At 43.2% G+C, this 20,947-nt stretch overlaps 1 protein-coding gene across 3 annotated transcripts in view; it reads left to right on the top strand.

The window, feature by feature from the left end:
• The window catches only part of PEX5L (peroxisomal biogenesis factor 5 like), a 187,437-nt gene that overhangs the window by 141,982 nt on the left and 24,508 nt on the right, over positions 1 to 20,947 (top strand). For 2 of the 3 annotated variants that reach the window (XM_053390619.1, XM_053390618.1), the window contains 3 exons: positions 2,458 to 2,667; positions 5,087 to 5,213; positions 7,199 to 7,307. In XM_053390619.1, the coding sequence (XP_053246594.1) occupies positions 2,458 to 2,667; positions 5,087 to 5,213; positions 7,199 to 7,307 (446 nt within the window). The remainder of the gene's footprint in view (positions 1 to 2,457; positions 2,668 to 5,086; positions 5,214 to 7,198; positions 7,308 to 20,947) is intronic. The other variant, XM_053390620.1, reaches the window with a different exon arrangement.

Raw genomic sequence — 20,947 nt, 5'->3', positions numbered from 1 at the left:
AGAGGAAAGCAGTGGGGCAAACAGAGGTGATGAGAATGCTCATGAATATCTTCATCCACATTGGTTACATGTGGACAGATCCTCCTTACTGGACCTGGGTACTGGTGTTCACAAAATAGGCATCGCATGAAGCTGTTTGTGAAAGTGCACAATCTGCACAGCAAACAAAACGAAAATACTCTGGTGTTGAGCATGCCTTCGGATGACAAACAGAATTTGGTATCTCCTTAAAACTGAGGCCACAGAGGTTACATAGGAATACAGGAAGCTGCCAGGGTCAGACCTTTGCTTCATCTAGCTCAGTATTGTCTATTAGCAGCGCCTCTTCAGATCTCAGGCAGTGCCAGTGGAGTCACTCAGCCCTGCCTGAAGATGCCAGGAACTGAACCTCTGCTCTTCTACATGCAAATCGGATGCTCTACTACTATGGTGCTGTGGTGCAACCCTATGGGAAAGGCCAGCCAAAGTTAAGCCTTCATAGGTTTCACTGATTTGAATAGCAAAGTTAACCACATGTCTTATATCAGGCATGTCCAAAGTCTGTTTCGGAGGCCTATTCCGGCCCACCGGTTGGTTTATTATTATTATTATTATTATTATTATTAACTATTTCAACATAACAATGTATCAAAACATATCATATACATTATTTTTCTCCTTTTTTCCCATTCCCCATCAAACCCTCCCCCCCAGAGACTTCCCTCAGCTCCTCTGTCTGATTTCTCAGCACATGTTATTCTCTGCATATTATAAAAATATATCAATCCTTATATTATCTATCTACCATGTTATGAGTCACTAAATTTGTGTATGTTTATTCAAAACCTGCCAAGGAGTCTGGTCCGCCGGTTGGTTTAATCTGGCCCCTGTGGCAGTTTATTTCCTTAATTCCTTAATCCTAAAAAAAGGTCAACAACTTTGGTTGGCCCTTTGGTCTGCCCTCACGGCCCTTCACTTCATCAAATCTGGCCCTCTTTGAAAAAAGTTTGGACAACACTGCCTCATACTCTTCCACTGGAGTTATTGTGTCTTAAGAGTGATTATGCCCAAAGATTTCTGAGTTGTTTTTACATTTTTTTTAACCCCAAACCCCCAATGTATAAAAGAAACACAAACAATCCCAATGGAGGAGACAGGGAAATCGAAGGTTAAAACATGCATCAACTCAAATGGCTAAATACACCAATTCTGACATTGGGCCGGCTGATTATGTATATCTGCATCCCTAATTAATGCACTCCCCTAAAACAATATGCAGAAAATGCAAGATTTAATTAAACACAATGCTCACAATCATTCCTATTGTCATATGGAATCTAATAACTGTTTCTTAATGAGCCCTCGAGTCTCATTAACAATGCAGCGTTTTTACAACGATATTTTCCAATTCATTTTGAACGCCAAACCACTCCGCTGCTAATCCTTGATATGGAAACACAAACTAACTGCAAGGGAAATGGATTGATAATCAAGGCTGATGTCAGTGGTTGGTAACATCAGACACCTGCTGACCCCTCAACAGGGATCTCATTGCTGACCCCCTGGAGTTCCCCAGTCCAGCCCTTCCTCTTCCTTTTTGCCATTGCTTCTTGGCTCCCCTTCTGTCTCCAGGGATTCAGGAAAAGACAGGAGGCAGCAGAAAGGGCAGCAGCCTCCACTTGCCTTGTCCCTTCCTTCTGGCCAGTAGCATGGATTGTCCAGTTCTGGGCACCACAGTTCCAGAAGGACACTGACAAACTGGAACGTGTCCAGAGGAGGGCAACCAAAATGGTCAAAGGTCTGGAAATGATGCCTTATGAGGAACGGCTAAGGGAGCTGGGCATGTTTAGCCTGGAGAAGAGGAGGTTAAGGGGTGATATGATAAAAGGTAAAGGTACCCCTGCCCGTACAGGCCAGTCTTGCCAGACTCTAGGGTTGTGCGCCCATCTCACTTAAGAGGCCGGGGGCCAGCGCTGCCCGCAGACACTTCCGGGTCACGTGGCCAGCGTGACAAGCTGCATCTGGCGAGCCAGAGCCGCACACGGAAAAGCCGTTTACCTTCCTGCTGGTAAGCGGCCCCTATTTATCTACTTGCACCTGGGGGTGCTTTCGAACTGCTAGGTTGGCAGGCGCTGGGAACGAACAACGGGAGCGCACCCCGCCGCGGGGATTCAAACTGCCGACCTTTCGATCGGCAAGCCCTAGGCGCTGAGGCTTTTACCCACAGCGCCACCCGCGTCCCTAAATGATACATAAGCACACCCTTATTGTCCTTTCAATTTGGACAGGGCAGACCACCCAGTCCAAATACAGGAGATGTGTAATCCCGTCTCACCTGTGTGTCACATATAGCTTGACTTGCTCTAAGGTCTGAGAATTTGATTTACCCTTAACACATTTCTTCTTAAGATGCTGGAAATGTGACATCCAATAAAAGCGAGTGCTTAAAACGGTTTCATTATGTTGGGCCTGCGATAGTTTTGTCTACAGGGCTGGATCTCTTGGACCTGAGCGAACCAGTCTCCCAAACCCAAAACAAAGTGAAAAAGCTGGAGAATTCCTCAAGAGGGGAAAGCTTGAAGGCTTCAACTCACAGGAAAAAGCCAGACAATCCAGACCTTATCAGTGTGGATGCTGAGCAGAAAATCCAGCCTGCCAGAGCTCCCGAGAAGTCGTCATTGGATTTAGGTACTTAGCATCTTCGATCACCAGCTACAGCTTCCCCATTTTTCACATGCTTTGCTTTTCCCTCACTCTTTGAGGCCTTGCTTGACTGCAGGGCTTGGGCTTCAGGAAGCCAGGCTGGAACACAGCCTGGCGAGCTACCCATTGCATGCAGATGTGGGGTACCTTTGGCCATCCAGATGTTGCTGAACTACAACTGAGTAGCTGGAGGGCATGCAGTAGTGGTACGTGATGTTGAGCCCTCTGGTTAGTGAGTGGTAGGAAGCCTCTGCAATTTCTAAGCCTGATACAAGAAATCAGAGCTAGGGGATGGTAGACTAGAAGTCTTGAAGCAGAGAGTGGATAGCCATCTATTGGGGACACTCATGCTCTGGATTCCCTGCATTGAGCTGGGGACCTTAGACTGTACGGTCTGCAGTGTGCCCTCCTGCTCTATGGCCTCATCCACACCATATATTAAAGCAGTATTATACCACTCTAATCAAGTATGGCTTTCCCCAAACAATCATAGGAGCTGTAGTTTGTAGTGCTGAGAGTTGTTACGTGACCCCTATTCCCCTACAATTCCATGATGAATCCCTCTTCTCAGAAAACTCTGGGTCTCTTGTGACAGAGCGTTCCACTAAGTCGGGGCCAGTACTGAAAAGGCCCTAGTTGAGACCAAACTAACCACCTTGCGACTTGGGACCTCCAAAGTGTTGTTATTTGTGGACCTTAAGATCCTCCGCGGGGCATACCAGGAGAGGTGGTCCCGTAGATACGTGAGTCCTAGGCTGCATTGTACCTTTGTCTCCTAACAACTCTCAGCACCCTTTACAAATGACACTTCCCAGGAATTGGGGGCTGGGGACCATGATTGTTAAAGTGGTATGATAATTCCTTAAATGCATGGTGCAGGTGTAATGATACAATGATCCCTACTTAGTTGAAAGAGCAGTACTTTCTGCATTGATTCCTGCACTGCAGAGGATTGGACTAGATAACCCTTGGGATCCCTTCCAACTCTGTGATTCTGCTAGCCTCACAGCAGACATCCAGTTCAATTCCTCCAGGCCTTTATTTGGAAACAGCTGCTCACAGCGCCAGCTTGGCCCTAGAACTCTTTTTCATGTAGTTGCACTTTTTCTTTAGCTTTCCTTTCTGCTCGGAATGCTTTTCTGCCAATACCTGCTGTGCTTCCCTAGCTCTTTAAAAGCTGAACACCTTGGGAGGTACTTGCCGTCACACCTACCCTCAAGGCAAGGCCCGCAAGCAAACACTCTTGAATTTGGGAGCTAAGCTGGGAAAGGTTGCTAAAAAGTCTCCGATAGGCATTTGAGGGTGTTGGAGCTGGTATCACTTTAGGGTTGCAATTGTATGTCTCTGTCCCAATTTGCTTTGTAATTTCTGGCTTGAAATTGGAGCCATCCTAGGGAGAAATCCTAGAACTACCCCCTGCCCTGCCTCACCATTTTCCTTGTCATGCTTCCATGAATCCCAGTTTGCGTTACCGGGCTTAAAAATGAGGGCAGGAAGTATCGCCCTCACTCTGAATGGCTTCGTACCTTGGAAGTTGAACGGAATCTGTTCCAGAAGTCCATTCGACTTCCAAAACATTCAGAAACCAAAGCATGGCTTCTGATTGGCTGAAGGAAGTTCCTGCAGCCAATCGGAAGCCACAGAAGCCCCATCGGATGTTCGGGTTCCAAAGAACATTCACAAACCAGAACACTCACTTCTGGGTTTGCGGCCAAAACGTCTGAGTACCAAGGCGTTCAGGATGCAAGGTAAGACTGTATTAGGTTATCACAAAGCCAGTTAAGAGTGAGAACAAACAAACAAAATTCCCTTCATTATGCATTCTGCTGGTTTAAAAAATTGACAACCACTAGAACATAGGTATTTCTGGGAGTGTGATTGTTGTTGCATATTTGTTCATATTCACATACATCATTATCATCATCAAAATGCTCACCAGCTTCTCAGCATGCAAGAAAGGGTGCTGAAAGTAGGAGAGGCTTTTGAGTTAAACCCAATTTTTGTAAAAGAGACAGATGCAACAAAACACACACATGTCTCCAGTCCTCTCTCCTCACAAGGAAACTGTCCCTGTAAATCTTTCCCATCACTTAGGAAAGTGGCAGGTGCAAAAGCTATTTTGAATGAAATGACCTTTAGCAAAGTCGCAGTGATTTCCCGAAGTGTCATGTCTGTGTGAAATGTGACCATTTGTGCAAATGTATTGTGGGCTCTCAAGCTCGTCTTGTCCTTAGCTGTAACTACACTGATAACAATAAGAGCAGCATATAGCTTGGAGTGGATGAGATTTATTTTTTAGCTCCACAGAGTGACTGTTTCCTCCCTGAACTTGTTTGGCTCTGGAATGAAAGCAATGTATTCCTGAGGCCTTGCGAGAGATCTTGTTTTCTTTTCTCCTTCTCAGTCAATATCCAGGCGCAGCTAGAGAAATGGGATGATGTGAAGTTTCATGGAGACAGAGCCAGCAAAGGCTTCCCAGCACCGGAGAGAAAACCTTCATCTACTAGAGCTCCATCAAAAGAATTTCTATGGTAAAACATACTTACCAGCTTTTGCAACAGGGCCGGCCCTGCTGTTGTGCAGGGTGAAGCATCCTGCCTCGGGCAGCAGGTTCAGAGCTACCATTATTTTTTTATTATTATTTTTAATTTTTTATGTTTTATTCAAGTTCGGGATTTTTACATACGTTATATTATCTCGTTCCAATTTTAAATTTTCCGTACAATTTTTTCCTCCCCCCCCCCCATATCCATTGGAAGGGTTCAAACTATTATCCTCAGCCATGGGCATAGTGTCTTTAGTTTCCACCAAATGTCTTTTGTTCCAGTAGTTTTTATCCATTGAAGATAGGGGTTCCATCTGTACCTTATCGTGGTGGACTTGACCTTCCACGTTGTTTCCTGTGACATGACTGCGACAATGTCTGACTGAATAAGTTCAAACAAATAACTGTTCCATGCCTCTACTGTCCTTTTTTCTCTGTCTTTCCAACCTAAAGGTATCATTGTCTTTCCCGCTAATATCATAGCTTTGAAGGTACACTGGTCACCTTTCTCTATAGCCGTGTTTCCAAGTATACCCATTGTCATGAAATTAAAGTCTATTGAAAGCTTCACTTTAAAAATTTCATTAATAACCTTTAGGATTTTATTCCAGAATTCCTTTACCTCTGGGCATTCCCAGTACATATGGGGAAACCATCCCTTGGCTTGTTTACAGTGCCAACAATTAGAATTCAGTCCTGCTACCATATTAGCTAGCAGAGCTACCATTAAAGGATAGTAAACTGCCATGTATTAATGGCAGGGATGGCCAATTCATCATGCACCCATGGCTTTCTTGGCATTACTATTCCCAGAGGCAGGAGGGCGAAGATGTTCATCTGCTGCTTCCAGATTTTGCAAGCACTCTTTCCTAGGAAATGAAAAGGTGCTTGTAAAGAGATCACTGGGGCAAGCCTCACAGCAGCAAAAGGAACAACTTTACGATATCTTTCAATGTTTTGGGCATTATTCCTAATTGAATTGCATTTAAGTTCACACCCACACTGTATATTTAATGCACTCTTATACCACTTTAAGAGTCATGGTTTCCCTCTGCCCCAGTATCCTGGGAACCGTAGTTTGTTAAGGGTCTCCTAGCAACTCTCAGAAGTGAGAGCTGGACCATAAAGAAGGCTGATCGCTGAAGAATTGATGCTTTTGAATTATGGTGCTGGAGGAGACTCTTGAGAGTCCCATGGACTGCAAGAAGATCAAACGCATCCATTCTTAAGGAAATCAGCCCTGAGTACTCACTGGAAGGAGAGATCCTGAAGCTGAGGCTCCAATACATTGGCCACCTCATGAGAAGAGAAGACTCCCTGGAAAAGACCCTGACGTAGGGAAAGAGAAGGGGACGACAGAGGACAAGATGATTGGACAGTGTTCTCGAAGCTACCAGCATGAGTTTGACCAAACTGCGGGAGGCAGTGGAAGACAGGAGTGCCTGGCGTGCTCTGGTCCATGGGGTCACGAAGAGTCGGACACGACTAAATGACTAAACAACAACAGCAACTCTCAGCAGCCTTAACAAACTATAGTTTCTAGGGTTTTGGGGGAAAGCCATCTCCCTTAAATTGATGAAAGATTGCTTTAAGCATATGATGCGGAAGCAACCTCAAAAAGCTTTTCTTAAAACAAAACAAAAAACCCACCTTTGCTACTGACTTTGCTCACTTTCACAGAAACACTACTGTTGCTCCTCTCTACAACATGGACAGAACCATTTTTCTCTCACCACAAGCCTGGGAATTATAATGAGTTGTGCCAAAATCATATCACTGCCCTTTCTTCCTCTGTCATATCATATCACTGCCCTTTCTTCCTCTGTTCCTCTGTTCACTGTTTTGCACATACCTAGGATCACGAAGCATGCATCCTATGATGTAGGCAAGACTCTGTGTGCTTTTGTCCCGAGTGCATCTGCTCTGCCAGTGTTGCAGTGGTGGGGTCTATAAATCCTTTCCCTCCCTTAGGTCTGCAGAGAACAGGTCCCAGTCAGAGCTGGCCACTGTCAAGACCGCACTGGAATCTGACTCAGCCTCGGATATAGAATTAGCGCCTGCTCCTGCACTTGCACCAAAGGTAAGAGGTCAGCGTCTTTTGGACAAGTTCTGCGTTCAAGGAAGGCTTTTCCAAGCTGGTGTCCTCCAGCTGCTTTGGACTACAACTCCCATCAGCCCCAACGGGAGAAAAGCAGCTAAATTTATTTCTTTGGTGGGGGGATGGATTTCAGCACATCACTCCCTCTGCCTTTTCTCTGCTCTAAGCAGAGGGAGTATAATAACATCCATGCTTAGTTAGTTGACCATTAGTAAAAGGTTAGTTGACCATTAGTAAAAGGTAAAGGGACCCCTGACCATTAGGTCCAGTCGTGACTGACTCTGGGGTTGCGGCGCTCATCTCGCTTTATTGGCCGAGGGAGCCGGCGTACAGCTTCCGGGTCATGTGGCCAGCATGACAAAGCCGCTTCTGGCAAACCAGAGCAGCACACAGAAACACCATTTACCTTCCCGCCGGAGCGGTACCTATTTATCTACTTGCACTTTGACGTGCTTTTGAACTGCTAGGTTGGCAGGAGCTGGGACCGAACAACGGGAGCTCACCCCATTGCGGGGTTTCGAACCGCATGACCCGGAAAAACTGTCTGTGGACAAACGTTGGATCCCTTGGCCAGTAAAGCGAGATGAGTGCCGCAACCCCAGAGTCGTTTGCGACTGGACTTAACTGTCAGGGGTCCTTTACCTTTTATGTTAGAAGGAGGAGAATTAGGACCATCTCTCCGTGGCATGAATCCTACAGATGACCAGGATTTGCCAGTTTGTTGTTGCTTCTATCATTTGTGTGCTGCTTCATATAAGGCTCTGGAAAGTCAACTGCAAGATGGGGGGGGGGGGAGATCACCACCAGTTGGCTGTCGGAAAAACATGAGATTTTTTGACACAACACTTCCATGCCATAAATACTCTTATGGGCATAAATCAGAGCGACTGCAGCTCAGCTCTTGCAGATATGCTGGAAGATTGATAGTGCAGTAAAAAAAAAAAGAGCACTAAAAAGCAGAAGAAATAAAAAAAGACCGCGTAACCAAAACATTGGCCCATTTCCTAAGTGGTAAGCTTTTTAACGTCCGGTACTTAAATTCATTTTAAGGAATGTGGTGGGATTTTATTGCTTTTAATAGAACTAAAATTCAGGCTGCTTATCATACAGGTCCAAGCACCTGATGGTCACAGCACAGCATGGCCAAGGGCAGCACAGAGGACCATGGGTGATCAGCTGTGCCATCACACAGAGGAGTGGACTTCTACTTTCTCTTTTTTTAAAAAAAATAATATTATTTATTGCGCATTCATATCCCATCTCTGCTCCAAAGAGCTCACAGTGGTATACGCAGTTCTTCACCCTCCCTTTTTTTTCCCTTACAACAACCTAGTGAGGTTGCACAACAGAAGCATTCTGGGATAGATCTGGGTGAATAATTCCTGGGATAGTTCCTGGATAATTCCAGGCCTTTCCTCCTTTTTGTATCCGTACATGACTCACAGACAGGCATTCCATTTGCTCTTTTGAAAAATTCACATACAGTGATACCTCGGGTTACATACGCTTCAGGTTACAGACCCTGCTAACCCAGAAATAATGCTTCAGGTTAAGAACTTTGCTTCAGGATAAGAACAGAAATCTTGCTCTGGCAGCACAGCAGCAGCAGGAGGCCCCATTAGCTAAAGTGGTGCTTCAGGTTAAGAACAGTTTCAGGTTAAGAACGGAAATCCAGAACGAATTAAGTACTTAACCTGAGGTGCCACTGTACAGTGGTGCCCCGCAAGACGAATGCCTCGCAAGACGAAAAACTCGCTAGACGAAAGGGTTTTCCGTTTTTTGAGTCGTTCCGCAAGACGAATTTCCCTATGGGCTTGCTTCGCAAGACGAAACGTCTTGCGAGTTCTTGCGAGTTTGTTTCCTTTTTCTTAAAGCTGCTAAGCCGCTAAGCCGCTAATAGCCGTGCTTCGCAAGACGAAAAAACCGCAAGACGAAGAGACTCGTGGAACGGATTAATTTCGTCTTGTGAGGCACCATTGTATTCAGATCTGCAGGTAGAAAATCTGCTCAGACACCCTGAGGGAAGCTTTCTCTAAGTTCACAGAACGGGTTGTTGTTGTTGTTTTGTCCTGTTTATTTAAGGGGAATGTAGGCTTCTCTTGTCACTAGCACAGAATGGCTGCAGAAATGTGGCAAATGTAAGAATGGAAAAAATTAGGAACTGATAGAAACTGACAGATTTGCCTACCCCTCCCCTTAGCCATGGAGTGGGGGGAACAATTCCCCCTTAGGGAGTGGGGAACTAAACCTCACCTCCCCAGGCACCAAAATCCCAGTGTAAAGACAAAAGCAGACTACATGCTACACATCTAGTTTGTTGGGCAATCTGACCATCTTTTAACACCTACCGTGCTTCCTTTTTCAAATCTTCAAATGGACCTCATATTGAATCTTGAGCATTTTTATTAATCTTAACAGTTTAAAATGCCACAAACGTTTAAATTAATATTAACAACTGATAGAATATTATCAAAAGAATTTTAATCCAAGTATTGCTTATCAGATGCCAGGCCTAGTTGTGACTCAGTAAGGTTGTAACTCGGAAGTAAGCCCCATTGAACTCTCTGGGATTTACTGCTGAGTCCGCATGCAAAGGGTCAGGCTGCCAGACTGTAATGCTGTCCATGCTGGTTAAATGCTATTTATCTCTGTGGGATTTAAACTGCCCAACCGTGAACGGAATTGCAGCCTTTTCCTTTGGAGTGAGACAGGGCCTGCTATATCTGGCACCCACAATATGGTGTTGCTGTGACAGATTCGAACTTTGCAGCTTCCGTTGCGTAACTGAAAAGATTCTCTGACATCTTGGCTGCTTAGAAACACTTTAAATGATGGCCGCAGGGTCTCTGTTTCTCAGATTGTTCGTCTGCATGCACAAAGCAAATAATGCCCTTCATATTTAACAAAGGTCTCCAAGCTCATGCGTCTGTCATCTACCTAATCCAGACTTCCTCAGCATGGTGCCCCCCCATCTACTTTGGACTACAATTCCCATCAGCTCCAGCCAGCATGGGTGGTTGGGGGCAGCTGAGCTAAGTGCTAGAGTTCATCTTGTCAAAAATTCCACAGTTCCGCACGTGTGGTTCCTTGGAGATCCTGTTTGCCATTCATGCTTCACAATGCTCAGAGATTCCACATCTTGCTTAGATTACTGGAACAAGGAAATCCAAGCATGTCATCCTCCCGTTCTGTCTTTTAAGCAACTTGGAAAGTGCATGGAAATAATTGTGGTGGCATGTAGTGTTGTGGTAGAGCTACATACCTGCTCTCCTGACACCAACATCACCAGAAAGGGACAGATAGTAGTAAGGTCTGGGCCCCATAAGTGCTCCAACGGGAGCACCAGATTGTTCCCACTGATGCACTCACACAACCTTGACTTATTGGCCCCTCTGCCCTGCCACTGGCCCATCCAGGTAAGCAACAGTTCTGGTGTCAAGAAGGTAGCTTCACAGCTCTGCCCCACCATGTACTCAACTACTGATTTGTAGTTGTAGCATCATTTACAAAGACATGATCCATCATCCTACCTGTGAGAAGTCCCATAGAGCTCAGTGAAGCTCTTTCCCATCCTTCTCTTTCCATAAAAGCCCTAAGTCTGACACAGAACACATGGCCATCATCTATGCTCCTCTCAATAATACTTAACAGTTCTATATATTATCTCCCATGTTGTGCGGTGGAGGGGGGGGTGACTGAAGCTGAAAGAGATTGGCTTGCCTATGGCCACCTAATGAGGTCAGGGCAGAGACAAGATATGAACCAGAGACTTCCTAATTTGTAGCTCAGTCCTTTAGTCGTTACACTGCACCAACTGTCTCGTTCCTCTCCAATGCCCTGTGTGAAGGTTACCCATATTTAACCTGTGCGGTGGCGAGGAGCAGACTAGCCAAATGTGATGGGCATGCATAAAGAGAGCTCATGCCATCATTTTGTAAAGGAAAGGTGTCAGTGTCATGCCTGAGCTTAATTCTCTGCCAATTCTATGTTCCGCGGGAGAACCAAAACCATGCAAACACCAGATGTCCTCAGCTTTTAGATTATGGATCTTAGATAACCTGCTCAACACACTGTATGCTTTGCTTATACGTTCATGCTGCAAAGCCATTTTACTCTGAGACTATAATTTCAGACATGCTTACCTGGGAGTAAGTCCCCCTGAGCTCAATGGGCTTACATCTGGGTAGACACATATAGTACTGGACTTTAAAGTGATCCTAGTAGGGATTGCATTGCATGTACGTTGGTAACCTTAACATCCTCTGACCACTTCCTCTTTCAGTACTGTTCAGTGCAAGGTTGATGGACACCTCCTACCCCCCACCTACCTCCAAAATCAGTCTGGACTCATTTTAATGCAACAGAAATTATAGCCAGCATGAAAACAGCTCATTGCAATTGAATAACCCCCAAGGATAATAATAATGCATAATTATGTAAGTGGAAGCTGTTGTGATCTGCTGTTGGGCAGGCATCTGGCTAATGAGTTTAACCTCAGACAAGTGTGGGGTCAGGAGCTTAGCAGAATCGAGGCTTTTTAGGTCATTGCACTATTTTTCCTCCCAGTGAAAGAGGATATTTCTTTTCACTGTGATCATGAATTCAGAAGTTTTTTTTCATGAAAGGGTGCTTATAAACTTCCATTGTACTTTCCCCATGGGGAGAATACTGGGAAGGAAGCTGAACAAAGGAAGCAGCCAAGAATAGCAGAGAAATGACAAATCACTCCTGTTCAGGCAAAATGGAAAGCAAACGCAAAAAACTTTGCTCCATCAAGCAAGCTCAGGTGTTTGGAACGTTAAGATGAACTAGTTCAAGTTCATCCTGTACCAAAAATGAACTAGTTCAAGTTCCAAAAATGAACTAGTTCAAGTTTCAAAAATGTACTAGTTCAAGTTCACCTAAGTGAACTTTTTAATTCATAAAATAATTAATCAGCAGAAAAGTTTTACTTCGGTATTCTGAGCGTTACCAGCTGCTGGGCTGAAGTATAGGATCAACAGCTAAATCAGGGACCACACACAAGGAATATGATCTCTGCTGGACATAATTTCAGCTAGTGAAGCTATGATTCTAGTATTTCCATACTAGAAAACATTGCTTAATTTGTGCCAGGCACACAACTGTTAAAGGCACAAGGCACCATTCAATTAGTTCCTATTTGTATACTTTTCAATTGCAGGGAAGATACAGGAAATTCCTCCTATCCCTTCCTTCTGGTTGCTTAGCAATAATGACTAAGTGGTTAAGTACCCTTAGCAACAGCAGCACCTCCGGATCTGCCTAATAACCTTGGAACACTCCACTACGTTTTGTTTTATAACTTATAGGAGTCCAGTTGTCTTACTTTTCTTTATTTACTGAAAGCTAAGAGACCAGGCCTCCTACAGGGTGGAGCAGATAAACTTGAAATTGTTCAAAGTTCTACCCCAGAGTGAACCTAATGCACCTTTAGTTCACCTGGCAATTTTGAGAACTACTTTCAGGTGTAATTCAGAGATTCTTGAAACAGCTTAGGAAACTTCATTTAAGTGAACAAATGTATTCCAAACAAAAAAACACTTCTTCAGATACACTGAAACAGAAGTTGCCAGATCCTTCTATATAGTGAGAAGGTGGGGAGGGGTATTACTCAGAAGGGTGGTGGGAATGGGTGGTTGGCAGATAGCTGTGATGAGCCTGTTGACGACTCTTAACGACTGCAATAGGTCTTACAGGAAAAAGCAAGGGGTGAGAAGGTGAAAAATGGCTTTGTCATGTATAATGTATTCCAAGCACTTCCAAACGTCTACCTCGGTTGGTTTTGTCATTTTTTGAAAGGATTATCTGACTGGTAAGAAGTGAACAAGTGCACGGCCACACTAGCTGGGGCTGATGACAGTTGTAGCACAAAATATCTGGAGAGCACCAGGCTGCTGAAACTCTTCTAGATTTTGTAATGGGGTGACAACTGCAGCAGACAGGATAGCATCTGCAGTAGACAGCCTTTAAATATCCATGGGCTTCTGTTGAATATTGAGGGCTGAATGACATCATGCATGTTCCCCTCAGCTGAGGGTTTGTTGACTTTTTTTTTTAAAAAAAAATATTTTTTATTAAACAGTTTTTATAATCACACAAACATAACATAAAAACAGCAAATACATAAACAAACAAAAACAAAAACAAAACAAAAAACAAGTATCATTTCATATCTTAATTTCATATACCTTTCTTCCCCGACTTCCTCATGCCTCCCTTTTCTGTATTCCAGATTCTAATCAATTATTCAGCAAATCTTCCCTTATTTTACTTTAATTTTAAGTTAATCTTCCTTATTCTCCTTGTCTTAACCATTACTAATAGTAACCATTTACTTTCCAGTCCAACATCATTCTAACTTTCATTAATTTTGTAATATTTCTTTAGATAGTCCTTGAACTTTTTCCATTCTTCTTCCGCTGCTTCTCTTCCCTGGTTTCGGATTCTGCTCGTCATTTCTGCCAAGCCCATATAGTCCATCACCTTCATCTGCCATTCTTCCAGTGTGGGTAGATCCTGTGTCTTCCAGTACTTTGCGATGAGTATTCTAGCTGCTGTTGTAGCATACATAAAGAAAGTTATATCCGTCTTTAACACCCCTTGGCCGACAATGCCCAAGAGAAAGGCCTCTGGTTTCTTAGGGAAGGTATATTTAAATACCTTTTTAAGTTCATTATAGATCATTTCCCAGAATGCCTTAATCTTCGGGCACGTCCACCAAAGGTGAAAAAATGTACCTTCCTTTTCTTTACATTTCCAACATTTATTATCAGGCAAATGGTAAATCTTTGCAAGCTTGACTGGGGTTATGTACCACCTATAAATCATTTTCATAATATTTTCTCTTAAGGCATTACATGCCGTGAATTTCATCCCGGTAGTCCACAACTTTTCCCAATCAGCAAACAAAATATTATGACCAATGTCCTGAGCCCATTTAATCATAGTTGATTTAACCGTTTCATCTTGTGTATTCCACTTCAGCAGCAAATTGTACATTTTTGACAAATTCTTAGTACTGGATTCTAACAATTCAGTCTCCAATTTTGATTTTTCCACCTGGAAACCAATTTTACTGTCCAATTTAAACACTTCATTTATTTGGTGATAGTGCAACCAATCTCTCACCTTCCCTTTTAATTTCTCAAAACTCTGCAATCTCAGTTTGTCCCCTTCCTTTTCCAGAATTTCCCAATATCTTGGCCACTTCGACTCCATATTTAACTTTTTAACTGCCTTAGCTTCCATTGGCGACAGCCACCTTGGGGTTTTGTTTTCCAGCAAATCTTTATATCTGACCCAGACATTTAATAGTGCTTTTCTGACAATATGGTTTTAAAAACTTTTATGTGCTTTAACCTTGTCATACCACAAATATGCATGCCACCCAAAAATATTGTTAAAACCTTCCAAATCCAAAATGTCTGTATTTTCAAGAAGTAGCCAATCTTTTAGCCAGCAGAAAGCTGCCGCTTCATAGTACAGTTTAAAGTCTGGCAGGGCAAACCCCCCTCTTTCCTTTGAATCCGTTAATATCTTAAATTTAATTCTGGGCTTCTTGCCCTGCCAGACAAATTTAGATATATCTTTTTGCCACTTCTTGAAACAGTCCATTTTATCCATTATTTGTAATGCTTGGAACAAAAACAACATTCTTGGCAATACATTCATTTTTATAACTGCAATTCGACCTAACAAGGAAAGCTTCAAGTTTGACCAAATTTCCAAATCTTTTTTCACTTCTGTCCAAGTTTTTTCATAATTATCTTTAAATAGGTTCACATTCTTAGCTGTCATATTTATACCCAAATATTTCACTTTTTTAACCACAGTCAACCCCGTCTCATTCTGAAACCTTTCTTTTTCAACCTGTGTTAAATTTTTCTCCAATACCTTAGTCTTTAACTTATTCAATTTAAATCCTGCCATTTGACCAAACTCTTGAATTATTTCCAAAACTCTTTTCGTGCTAGCTTCTGGCTCTTGTAATGTAAGTACTAGGTCATCTGCAAATGCTCTCAGTTTGTATTGTTTAGCTCCGACCTGGATCCCTTTAACCAGCTGGTCCCTCCTAATCATATTAAGCAAAACCTCCAGGACCGATATAAAAAGTAGTGGGGAGATAGGGCACCCCTGACGTGTCCCTTTTTCAATCTTGAACTCTTCTGTAACCACATTATTTACAATTAATTTTGCTTTCTGTTCAGAGTATATTGCACCTATACCATTTTCAAACCCTTGGCCTACCCCCATCCCCCGGAGGTTCTTCAACATAAAACTCCAAGATATGTTGTCAAAGGCTTTCTCGGCGTCCACAAATATCAAAACAGCCTTAGTGTTTATATTCACTTCCAACTTCTCCAAAATGTCAATTATATTCCTTACGTTGTCCGACAAATGCCTTTTCGGGAGAAAGCCCACTTGGTCCCCATGAATCTCCTCCATCAGAACTCTTTTCAATCTCTTTGCTAAAATATCAGCAAAGATTTTGTAATCCACATTTAGTAACGAGATGGGTCGGTAGTTCTTAAGTTGGGTCTTTTCAGTCTCTGTCTTTGGTATAAGTGTGATGTAGGCCTCCCTCCACGTATCGGGTGCCTTCCTCCCCTCCATGATCTCGTTGCAGACTTCCTTCAAAGGTTGTATCAACCCTTCCTTCAAAACTTTGTAATATTTGGAAGTCAGTCCATCCAGTCCAGGTGATTTGCCCAACGTCATGCTTTGAATGGCATCTTCTATTTCCTGTGCTGATATCTCCTGGTTCAAAATTGTCTTACTTTCCTGCGAAATCTTTTTCAGCCCATTTTTCTCGAGGAATTGTTGTATGTCCATTTCTTTCTGCGGCCCTTGTGTATACAGTTGTCTAAAGTAGCTCTGAAAACAGTTCCTAATTTCCACTGGGTTACATATGTTCTTTCCCTCCACTTCTATATTTGTTACCGTGTTGAGTTTTTGTCTCTTCTTTATTTGCCAAGCCAATAACTTGCCACATTTATCTGCAGATTCAAAAGTCTTCTGTCTCATTTGTTTAATTTTCCATTCTATTTCTTGATTCATCAGTTCCATATATTGTGTTTGATACAATTTAATTTCTCTTAAAATCTCTTGCGATTTTGGCTTCAATCTTAGTTTCCTTTCCCCTTCTTTTATTTTTTCCAAGATTTTCTCTTTCCTCTCATTTTGCTTTCTTTTCTTTAATGTATTTTGTTGTATCAAAAACCCTCTCATCACGGCTTTACTTGCGTCCCATACTATTCTTTTTTCTACTTTAGTCCTTAAGTTGATTTCAAAATAATCTTTCAGAGTTTTTTGGGCCTTCTTACAAATCTCCTCGTCTCTAAATAAGGTGTCATTCATTCTCCATCTGAAGGAGCCAGTTGTTGTTTGCTTCATCACCATCTTTACTGCGTTATGGTCGGAGAAGGTTTTTGGGCAGATTTCCACTTTCTTTATGTTCGACGCCATACTGCTAGTCACCCAAATTTGGTCAATCCGTGTCCATGTCATTTTGGCTTCAGAAAAGAAGGTTCCCTCTCTTTCTAATGGGTGTTTTGTTCTCCAGATGTCAATCAAGTCCATGTTGTCAGTCATTTCAAAAAAAGTTTTTGGTAGTCTTCCGTCTTTTGTGACTACCTGTCTTTGTGCTTTATCCATATTTGTTGAAACTACTCCATTCATGTCACCCATCATAATTAAATTGTAATCCATATAATCCATCAAAATCTCATGCAACTTCTTAAAGAATTCAGCTTTCCCTTCATTTGGTGCATAGATTCCCACTATCAAAAACTTTTCTCCTTGAAATTGAATTTCAATTGCCAAATATCTTCCTTGATCATCTTTAAAAATTTGTTTCGGTTGCAAATTTTCCTTTGCATAGATCACCACTCCTCTCTTTTTAACTCTGTCTGAAGATATAAATTCTTGTCCCAATCTTTTATTTATTAATAATTTTCTATGTGCTCTTGTCACATGAGTCTCTTGTAAGCAAATCAAGTCCAATTGGTCTTTCTTTAAAGCATGAAATATATTTTTTCTTTTTCTGGGAATGTTTAAACCGTTACAGTTCCAGGTTAGAAGTTGCAGAGCCATGATGGGGTTATTTACTTCCTCCTACAGCTCCCAGTTGTTGTTCGTCTTTTGTCGGTGGTTCCGTGTCCGTATCTAGTGGTCCCTTGCTTGAAGGGTGTCCTTGTCCTGGAAACGTCTCTTTCTGTAGGTCTTCTTCGTGTTCTCCTAAGAACTTGTCTTTATCACTCACTGTCTTTATTCTTCTTTTCTTCCCCTTGTATTTAAAAGACAAGCCTTGGGGAAACTCCCACCTGAATGGTATGTAGTTCCTTTTCAGCAGTGTCACCAAGTCCTTGTATGGACCTCTTGCATCCAAAATACTTTTGGGAATGTCTTTAAAAATCTCAATATGAAAATCTTCAATTTGAAGGGTTGTTTGATAATGCAGGTTCAGTATTTTGTCTCTCTCCTCCTTTGATCTTAAAGTTATTAAGCAGTCTCTGGGTCTGTTCTTCCTCTGCCTTGTTCCCAGTCTGAATGCGCTCTCAATCTTAAATTTTTCTTTATCCAGCTCCTGCTTCCAAAAGTCAGAAAATTCTTTTGTCAAGTAGTCCACCAAGTTGTCTCCTTCCTTTTCCGGCACAAGTCTAATCCTTAGGTTCCTCTCCTTGCGTTGCATATCTTGCATAGAAAGTGCCAGCTCGTACTCATCTAGTTTCCTGTACACCGGTGGAAATTTTTCCTCGGCAGCAGTTGCAATTTCTTTAGCTTCCTCAGCTATCTTTCGTGTTGTAGATGAATCTTCAAGCAGTTTCCCAATTGCTTCTGCATTAGAGTTCACTTTGTTCCCAAGGTCAGTTATACTTTTTGTATTTAAATCGATTTTCCCAGAGATTTCTTCAATTTTCTTATTTGTTTCAGCGCCTTGCTTTTTTAATTCCTCCAAAGAGTCATTTATTTTCCCCAATGCCTTAGCAAATGCTTCTTCTGAAGACATTATTTTCACTTTTGCCTTTGAGACAGCTGCAGTTCCAGAGGCTCCTGATACAGAAGCCCTTCTTTGCATAGAAAGATCAACTTTGTATTGTCTACCAGATCTCAAGGTTGTTTCTTGTGAGTCCTCTTTCTCTTTACCATCTGCCATAACAAAGTCTTTCACTCAAGGTCATTCCCACACTCTTAAGCTGTCAGAAAAAGAAAATCTCAAGTTTTAAACTCCACTTGTTGCTGAAACTATTCACAAATCCTCTAGAGGGCGTAAAGTCAAATCCTTGCCTTCAAATTAGTCCCACTCCTTCCAAAAAACAAACAAAAGCCCTCCTAGTCTCTTACAATTATTCTTTTTTCTTTTTAAAAGATCCAAATCAATAGTGTCCTGCAAATAACTTTACTGTGCAACAAAGTAACGTATTTCAAGTTGAGAGTAGCTAGAGTCAATATTACCGTTACTTTTTAACCTTCTTGTAACAACAGTCCTTAGCCGGTTCCTTTTCTCCGGCAGTCCGACCCCCAGGTGAAGGAGCAGCAATAAACAGTTCAATTTCTTTTGAACAGGCAGAAAAGCACTTTAACGTCTTCTTCCCCCCCCCCCTGCCTTCGGGGGAGGGAGTTCTTTACTTGGTGGTGGATTTCTTAGTTCGCAAAACTCTCCTGTCAGAAAGTTACAGCTTGAATGCCTTTCGCTTTGATCTTGCTACAGAACGGAAAGCAGACTTCCTTTTTAGTGCTTGTCCGTCTCGGTGCCCAAATTCTTTAATTTTAACGTCCAATTATATTTTAGAGTTCAATCCTACTCACGGAAAATTGGTCTTTTAATCCAAATTCACCGGAAGAAGTCAGCGCTCTCCGCTAATGGCGACGCGGCTTCACTTCGCAGGCTGGGTAGAAGCGACTCTCAGCACCGCTCCACACACCCTCCGCTGTTTCGTAGCCTTTAGAAAGGCTATTTCACAACGTCGGGGGGGCGCAAAGGTGCCCGCCGAGTCTCCAGTTCACAGGCTACGCGCCTGTGATTTTTGAGGGTCCCCGCTCCGCCGTGGCTGCAGGACCCGAACCCACGAAGCAGATCTCTCCCGGAGCTCCGGGAGAAATCCGCCATTAAGCGCTGGCGTCAAGGAAATGGCGTCAAGTGAAGGTCAGCAATTGAAAATCGCCGGTGTCAGCGAAGTTAACTCTTTATTCAAAGAAACCAAAACAGTGCAGGCTTAGTGATCCCAGCAGCTCTTCCCAGTGTGGCAGTTGTGAGGACTGAAGGTTCTTCCCACAGCTGCCTAAGTCCCCTCCTTTCCAGGGGTTTTTCCGAGCAATTGGAGACTGTGTGTGCAACCAATCTCTCCTCTGCTCCTTTCATTTCTCTTTTTTTAAAAAAATTAATTTTAATTAACAGGCCAATCACATCACATTATCCAAATCACATTAGTTCCAAATTATACAGCCAAATTTTAAATTTTGTTGGGGGTACCCATACATCAAGCTCCGCACGAGTCCAAAACTCCGAACGAGTCCAGACATCACTTATATTACTGCTTTAATTAGACAGTTCTATCCAGTTCAATCCAGATAGTCCTTTATTACTTTCTTTCTCTTCTTGTTGTTATTGTATATTCCTTTCTTTGCGATCTCTGATAATTTTCACAAGCAGATTAGCAGGCATGCTCCTTTCATTTCTCTGTGTGTCCTGGGAGACCAGGGGGAAGGGGAGCTGGTCACAGCAGGAGGGGGGGACTCCCTGGATTCTTCAGCAGTTTGTCTTAGTCTCCTGACTCCCCTCCTCTTCTGCCTCTAGGTTCTGGAGTGCTCTCTGTCCCAGCTTCAGCTTGTTCACTAAACCCTGCTGCCTCTTCAGCTTCCGACATCTCCTTCTCGCAGTCTGCTCCCTCTTCTCCCTCTGACCACATATCGCCATCCCACCACCAACCCCCTGGCTCTGAGCCTTCCTCCCCTGGGGGTTCTCCAGCTGGTACCTCCCACTGCTCCTCTCCAGCCAGTCCATGACATGAGCCTATGATCAGGAGCAAAAGAGTAGCCACCTGGGGCTGAAGGTTTTCCTTCTGGGCTAGTTGCCTACTCAAAATCTTCTCTCACAATTTCAGGGTTGGGCCATGGGCAGCTGAGGTGAGCCAGGGACCAGAAGCCTTTGGACATGTCAGTGTCAGGAGTTCAGCCTACACTCGAGTAGGACCCTGGCAGAGACACATGCCCGACTGGCATGTACTCTCCCTCCTGGTCTTTCGTTCGGAAGCTTCATAAGCTTTCTTCATCCCGAACATCACATCAACCGATGCCAACCGACACTGGCACACTTAGAGATCCGCAGAGTTTGCGCAACTTGCGCGTGACAGACCTCAGCAACTCAGCATTTTGGCTAATCTACTTTATTTACATATAAACACACACGGAGCACTGCAACATGGCTCCCTCTCTCTCTAGCATCAGACAGCAAAGAGGAAAAGACAAAGCACAATAGTCCCACTTCATGGAACACAGTAACACAAACATCCTATCTCCGTCACTTTCCACTCTGTGGAGTCAAAACATATACTGTCGTGTGAAAGACAAAAATCCCATGACTGCAATCATGGCGCAGGAAT

Source organism: Podarcis raffonei, chromosome 5 (assembly GCF_027172205.1).
Source record: "Podarcis raffonei isolate rPodRaf1 chromosome 5, rPodRaf1.pri, whole genome shotgun sequence".
Lineage (NCBI taxonomy): Eukaryota > Metazoa > Chordata > Lepidosauria > Squamata > Lacertidae > Podarcis > Podarcis raffonei.
This window is presented reverse-complemented; position numbering and strand designations above follow the sequence as displayed.